Source organism: Malus domestica, chromosome 14 (assembly GCF_042453785.1).
Source record: "Malus domestica chromosome 14, GDT2T_hap1".
NCBI lineage: Eukaryota > Viridiplantae > Streptophyta > Magnoliopsida > Rosales > Rosaceae > Malus > Malus domestica.
In genome coordinates this window covers 19,444,829-19,452,832 of record NC_091674.1, presented here as the reverse complement: position 1 = coordinate 19,452,832, position 8,004 = coordinate 19,444,829, and the positions used below count along the sequence as shown (strand labels likewise).

The 8,004-nt window shown below is 35.8% G+C and overlaps 1 protein-coding gene across 1 annotated transcript; it reads right to left on the bottom strand.

The window, feature by feature from the left end:
• Positions 1 to 2,648: 2,648 nt before the first annotated feature.
• Positions 2,649 to 7,515, bottom strand: LOC114821219 (COP1-interactive protein 1-like). The gene is made up of 3 exons (XM_029093212.2): positions 7,292 to 7,515; positions 5,666 to 5,844; positions 2,649 to 5,239 (listed from the first exon to the last, which is right to left on the bottom strand). The coding sequence occupies exons 2-3, from the start codon at positions 5,754 to 5,756 to the stop codon at positions 2,832 to 2,834; spliced, it is 2,499 nt and encodes an 832-aa protein (XP_028949045.1). The 5' UTR covers positions 5,757 to 5,844; positions 7,292 to 7,515; the 3' UTR covers positions 2,649 to 2,831.
• Positions 7,516 to 8,004: the final 489 nt, after the last annotated feature.

Here is an 8,004-nt window from a genome sequence, read left to right as displayed (position 1 = left end):
TGATTGCTCGATCAAGTGTTGAGGCTGAGTATAGGGCTATGGCAACTACTGCTTGTGAATTAATCTGGCTCAAAGGCCTTCTTTTTTATTTAAGGTTTCCTAGCTCTCAACCAATGACTCTCATGTGTGATAACCAAGTAGCCATGCATATAGCTTCTAATCTTGTTTTTGATGAGAGGATCAAGCATATCGAGGTTGACTGCCATTACATCCGTGAAAAGGTTCAATCAAAGATCATACAAACTCGTTACACTCTGAGTTCTCGTCAGTTTGCTGATTTCTTCACCAAGCCATTGGTGACTGTCGTGTTTCAAGGTCTTTTGTCCAAGCTTGGATCAATCAATCTCCTCAATCCAAGCTTGAGGGGGAGTGTTAAAATAGATCAAAGTCACAAGTATGGGTTGTAATTATCACTATAGCTAAGTTATGGGTTAAAGTGATGGCTACAACCTTCCAACTTGTCATCTCACTTCTTGTTCAACCATACTTTTCTTTTTGTCAATGTTTCTCCCTAAAATCTGGGATTTCCTTACTTGTATATTGTTATTTGTTCAATCCTTGGTGTGTCCGGTTACTTAGGGCAGAAACCATGTGGTAGGTAGTGGTAAAAGTCCATTATCTTGTAATCTGTTCTCCAGCTCTTTATAAGAGCTTTGTTCTCTCTCTTGTAAAGTTTATGAAAAATATACAAACCTTGAAATTCAATAGATCTGATATCAGAATATCGTTAACAAACTTAATCCAAAGCGAAAAATCGAGCAACAGATGTATTTACAGGTTGAAAAGAAAGTGAAATCAAGCATGCATAAATCAGCTATGGTGGAGAAGAAGTTTGATTCAATCAAGAACTTCAAGAAAATTAGTGACGAAAGTTATACTGAAAAAAAAACAGAGACTTCTTCAATTCAGAGAAGAAAAGAGAGTTGAGGATCACCTGAAACTGAAAGTCGGAAGCGATTCAGGAGCCGGATGATCGAGCAGAGAGAAGCTTCCAGTTATTCGATTGGCGAGAGCGAGAGCACGAAAGTTATACTGAAAAAAAAAACAGAAACTTCTTCAATTCAGAGAAGAAAATAGAGTTGAGGATTACCTGAAACTGAAAGTCGGAAGCGATTCATGAGCCGGATGATCGAGTAGAGAGAAGCTTCCATTTCTTCGATTGGCTAGAGCAAGAGCGAGAAGGAGAGAGATGGTGGAGAGGAGAGAAAGGTTTAAGAAAATGAAAGGGAAAAAGAGGTTTTGTTTGGATTTGAGCGCTCAAATTGACATGTACGCCATTTGTAGCTTCAAATTTCAGGTGTGGAATCTTGGAATTTCTGGTTCCGTATTTGCTCCTGTGTAATAAAGTTATTCCAAGTGAAGAAAAACTATATGTGAATACGTAATATTGAAATGAGACGCTAATAATATATGTAATTGTTATTTATCCGTTACATGTAAGTAGTTTTCATCATCAAGACACAATTGCTAGTCAGGTTTTCGTCTGAATGCAGTCAAATTCTCATGACTTGGGAGTTTGTGATAATTGTGTTGTGAGATTAAGGTGATAAATTATTGCTTACTTGATGGCCTATGAGGTCTTGCCACGTTAGTAAATTTCCCGCGTTGGTTATTCATTGTGGAAATGAATCATCTCCGGATCTCTTCCTCCTAATCCACCAAGTTCGGAGATCTGGGCCATTGAAATTTGATCAAACGGCTAAAGTTATTATAATTTTTAAAATGAGCCCTTGTTTGTAGCCGTTGGATCAAATTTTAATAGTCCGGATCCCCGAACTTGGTGGATTAAGAGGAAGGGATCCGGAGAGGATCCCTTTCCGTTGATTGTTGTTTTCGTTGTCCCACCCAACATCACCGTCAGGCTACCGTAAAACTTCTATATAGCTATAATATCGGGATCAAACCAATTTTATAATTATAAAGATGTTATCATATATACAAGTGTATGAAAAGAGAGACACTATAGTAGTTGAACATGTCAATTCTAAGATGTAATATTACAAAAACAAAGACATAAATTCTTAAGGTTTTAGTGCATACTTTGGAGAAATGTTTTATTTTAATTGTAACAACATTGCATATTTTTTTGTTTATTGACCATTACTATGAGGCAGATTTTTAAGATGAGATTTAGAAAAATTATAATTTTATTACAACTTAACGTAAATTGCATGACCACGTACGCTCAAAAAATCATCGCAAATTTGACGCAATTAGCCAAGCACAAATTTGGGGAATAAATTGATATGATCGACAGTGATTGGAAAAATTGTATTTTATCTTTACATAGGATTGAGATTGACTCAGTATTTGGATTCTTGGATGTGGTGCTTATCCATTTGTTAAATGTAATTCCATCATGGAGCCTTCCAATACCAACAAGATCCTCTTTGTATTTAATTTTAAATAAAAAAAATTTAAATAATTTATGACCGCACGATATACGATAAACTGACACGAATTATAGATTTCCGGAATTCTCACAAAGAGGGTCTAGCCAGGATCCAAATTCCTTCCAATAGGAGATGTTAACAATTAGGTGATGAGAATTCTCTTTTTAATATGATAAGAAATTCTATGTTTAAATTCTCCCATTCGTGATTATAAAAAAGAAAAATCGGTATGATAATCATTTCATTTTTAATTACCTAAAAAACGATGCAAAATTATATTTACGTGTATACACCCCAGGAATTTAATGTATATCATGGATGATGAAATACCCTTTTGAGCAACACATCACTTGTCCTATACAAAAAGAAAGAAGAAATAATCGAAAAGAGTCTATAATGTGAAACAAACTTTATCAAATCAATGGCCATAACAGAGGCCTAAGTTGCAATCCTGCCTCCGGCAGCTGTTGCAGCTGACCTCTTTGACACCGCTTCCTTCAGATCATCGTAGCGGCTCCGGTGATGATCGATCAACATGCAGAGCTGCCGTATGGCCTCCCTCTTCTCCTCCCCAAGACTCAGCAAGTCTTCATCCTTGTCCTTTACTTCTTTCTCAAGATTTGCCACCTTACTCTCTAGTTGGCTTAACCCTTTTACTAAGTTCAGCCTCTCCCCAGCTTCCTTGCCCACGGATGCTTCCAACTTCCAAACTTTTTCTCTCAACACACTCTCCTGCTCTTCCTTTTCATTCATTTGTCTGGTTAAGAAATCTACATTGTGCTTTAAACGTTTGATCTCACCGGCATTCTCGCTAACCCAAGTTTTTGCAGACTCAAGCTCCTCTGTCATTTTCGCAATCCGGTTTTCAAAGTTCTTGTGTCCCTCCTCAAATTTAAGCATCACTAAGTCCAATTCATGCAATGTACTTTTTGCTATTTTCGATATTTGCTTCAACTTTGTGTCCGGATCTTGATACGTTGCTAGCTTTTCTTTAAGATCTTCGTTTTCTTTCTCGTACATCTCTTTGAACTTCTTGTAGCTTTCCTTGTTTTCAATGTGTATTTGTTCTGCTACCCTGATTCTCTGGTATAAGAGGCGCACGCTGTCTTCAAGATTGGTTCGATACTTCTCTGCCAATTCTTCCATCTTCCGTTCGACAAATCGTACATTCAACTTGGATTCCGAAAACCAAATTTTAGCTTGTTTATGCTCCATGTTGAACTTCTTGATAGTTTCTTCATGTTCCTTAATAATCTTCTGCTGATCGGAAATCTTGACTGTCAAGTTATGGTTTTGATTTTCCTTCTCACTCAGTATTTCCATATACTTTTGGTTCTCTCTCTCAATCCGGCCAAACGTGTCTGTCAAGTTATCGTTTCGATTTTCCATTTGAGTCAGTTTGTTCAAATAGTGCTTGTTTTGTATCTCAATCTGCAAATCCAACTGGCTTTTCTGAGCCTGCAAGGAATCCATTTCTTGTTTCAAATTGCTTACCTGCGTCGTGAATTTCATAAGTTGAGCAGAAGCTTCAATATTTCCATTTTCGCATTCTTCACGAAGAGCGTAAATCTCATCCCCTCTCTCGGTCAACGCTCTCTCCAACCCAAAAATTCTAGAAATGAGAGTCTCATTTTCTTGTCTCAACTTGTTGTTCTCATGGTTTCTGTTTTTAATCTGCTTTTCCAAATTCTTCTTTTTATTGCGTAGAGAGTTCACTTCTGATTCCAAGTCCTTCACCTTCGCGAGAAAATGTTCTTTGTCTTCCATCATTTTCTTCTCAACTGTTTCCCTTTTTGTTAACTCATCTTTTAGATTTTCCATTTGTTGCAGATGCTTGGAGATTTCTTTGTTTTTCTTATCCAGTTGCGTTTCTAATTCAGTTTTTTGCTGGCGAATGATCTTCAATTCCTTCCGCATTGCATTGACGTGCTCGCTTAAGCCCTTGACTTGCGCTACTGATTCATTCTTTTTACTCACCATCTTTTTCTCCAGTTCACCTTTTTGCAAACACAACGAATCAACTTCCTGTTGCATGTTTTCAACTTGTGTCATCAATTCTGAAATTTTTGATACTGAGCTCTCCTCATTTCCCTTGAGTTTGTTCTTGAGATCAGATATTTCATCATCTCTTTCTTTTAAAACTAACTCAAGTTCCAAAATGTGCGCATGTAATCCAATATTTTTATCTCCTAGCTGTTTAGCTTCAGCAGATTTTCCTTCCTTCCATGCTTCCAAATCTCGTTTCTGGCTGCACAAGGATTCCAACTCCATTTTAAAACCAGTTAACTGTCCCTCCAACTCTTTTACTCGAGCTGACGAATGATTCCCATGAGCCTCGTGAGCTTCGACAAGAGCTGAAAGTTCCTTTACTTTTTCATCAACTTCATCCTTCAAATCAGTGTCTACAATCTCTGCTTGTGTTAGTTTTCTCAATGCCGCCAAATATTCTGAATTTATTGCTTCCTTTTCTCCATTTCCAGATACCGACTTTCGCTTCAGATCATCAGAGCCTTCCGAATGTTCATTTTTAAGTTCATGCTTGATGCTGTCAGATCTTTCCAATCTGGCATTATTACCTTCAATGTCTTCTGAAGAATGGTATTCGGAATCTGAGCTGGAGGGAGACATGGAAAAACCTTTTCGCTCTTTCTTGCCACGAACGATTCTCCCAGACTCTCCTACAAGATGATCATACAAAGCGTATAGTGACTGGTACTGTTCGTAGAAGTTCTCAATGAGCGCAACAAGTTCTGACTCTTTCTTCAAATCTTTTCGGTTTCCATCTTTCTTCCCAGGGTCTTCGTTTTTTATAAGCTTGAAGATCCTCGTCACATTATTTTCAATTTCTGCAGATAACACAAATTCTCTAAGAAAAATAACTTTAACATCAAATGAAGTGGCAACGGTAAAGAATAACATATTACCGCAAAATATTTAGGGTAACAATTTTTAATGGTTTCCTTGGGCAACAAGCAAAATGACATAAATTTATATGCCTAGAATGCAGTTTTGGAAATTTACAAAAGAACTGATGCCATACATTTGAACAAGAAATACCAACAAGTAACAAGGCTTGCAAGATCACATAAGGACGAAAAAAAGACAATCAGTTTTATAAATTGTACTAAGCTATTGATCCTTTTCATGGTATTGCAGAAACTGAAATTTATAAATGCCATGAAAATAAAGTCTTTTGTTTCAAGATCCACGGATTGAATGAGTGACCGGCATTTTAATCGAAGATCAAGGGTTGAGAGGAGATAAATTTGGACCTGTTTTAGTCCTCTTCAGCTGCTCAGTTTTTTCAGGATCAACATGATTATTAAAGGACTTAGCTATCTCCCTCCAGCGATGCTTTATCATCTCGATTTTGAATATTTCAGTAAATACTCATAAATCACCACACATAAACACAAGCCTCCATTCGTCTTGAGCGAGGCATATCGAAGACCTGAAAATCAAACAAGAACAAGATTAACAAGCAATAAAAAATCTCATCGAGTCAAAAAGGGAAAGAAAAATTCGTACTCCGTATCGAAAATCCAAGAAACAGAAGTCTCTTACAAAAAATGTATGTTGTGATTAGAAAGTAAGATTGACAGAGAAATATTTATGAATAATTATTTCATTACCATTACAAGCCTTCTATCGGTTGGCGATTCGTCGAAGTTTTCATTAATTATTTCTTTTATTGAATGAAAGTTGTAGCATCAATTTCATCAAGTGGTGCCGGCAATCGTAATGAAAAGGTTGGACGGAAAATTTAGTAAGTAAAAAATAAACTAAGGACTAAAGACGGAAACAAGAATAAAATCACATTAAACTTTTCTTGATAATGTATATGCCCTAGTTTAAGATACATACAAAGATTTTCAGAGTTGAGCGCATTGGAAAACCTCACTGCTACTCAATTTTCTGCAACTTCAATTCCATCTTTAAATTGCAAAGTTGCTTATTTAGGGCACAGGAGGTCCTTTATATCGTAAACCTAAAATCGAAGCGATTCAACAATCCAAAACTAGAAAGCTATACTCAATTTTCTTCGACTTTGACACTTTGCATTCAAACCTAAAAATGAAGCGATTAACCAGTTCAAGTCTCAAAACCTATTTTCTAAGCTCTAATTGATCCTTCTATCCCCTGAAACAATCAAAGTTGAAGGAAATTAGGTGGAAGTGAGATTTTCTCAACGAGTCTTCGTTTTGCACAAAAAAACATTATGTACATACAGAAACCATAGAATGACATTTGAGAACAACCTTTACATTGCCCAACAAAAAACAAAGAAAGAAAGAGTTATTCCTAAGGATTTGGCCACTAATTCAAGATCGCATTTCCCTTAATTTACATATAGAAAAGTGACACCTCTTACCTAGCTATTGCCATACCAAAAGGGCTTAAACCCCTTTTTCATAAAGGCTTCAATTAAATGTAGGGTTGGTTGCTTACCTCTTCCTACTTGCTCTTAAATTTGCCAAATTTTAAGTTTTTTTTTAATTTTTTTTTCAATTAGACAATGAGGAACCTTATTTGTTGATATTATATTTCATTTGTTTTTATAAGAGAAACGCTACGATAATTATACTAAATTCATCTAAATTATGCAAACAGAAAAAAACAATAAGTAAATGATGAAATCACATCAGAGAGAAATAAGAAATGAAGTTTTTTATTCTTCTTCTTTTGAAATCTCCTATTTTATAAACAATTATTGGATCAATAAGGCGCAAGCTTTGAGGTATTTGAATAATTGAATAATATTTCTTAGCTCATCTCAGATTGTAAAATAAAACTAAATAAAAAAATTTATGGAATTGGAACTAGTAAATCTTTAAAGCACATCATGCAGTAAAAAAAAAAAAAAAAATTATCTTCAAGAATTTACCCAAAAAAATTACCTGCAAATCGAATGCCATTTTCACCCAGCCGATCAATTTTATCTGAGCTCAGATGATCCAAAAAGAAATATTTGATTGCAACTGGAGCAGAATTTAAGATCTTTTTTTTTCTCAAAAACCAAAAAATAAAGAAAAAGAAAAGCAGGATTTTGGGAGGTGAAACTTGAAAAAGGGAAATAACTGTAATTTCTTTGGTTTTTTTTTACCGGTCATTTGGGTGTCCTGCCTACCTGGAGAACCAAAAGTTGGCACTTCTTGTAATGGAAATACCTTTTGATTTTCTAAATATTACAATAAAAAGCCAATGGAAATCAACGTCTCAGATTCGCGCTATCTTGGGACCAAAAAGAGTGAGATGCTAACAATTGGCATTATGAGGTACACGCAATGTTTAAAATATTGGTATTGGACTTAGAGTACTTGGATCTAACGAAGGACATGACACAGGACCGAGCACAATGGCGTTCTAAGATCCATATAGCCGATCCCACTCAGTGACTTGGATTTTCCAAGTCTCCAACCGAGAAGTTTTCCTCACTCAGGAAATTAAGGGAACACTACCTCAACCTACATGCTCCACTCACAAAGCTTCAACAAAAGAAAATTCAAAGAACTTAGCGAAGAAGGCTTTGGTGTATTTAACACAATACGTTGAAATGAAGGAAAACTTATTTATTGATATCCCCGATAAGCTACAAATATGTACATATACA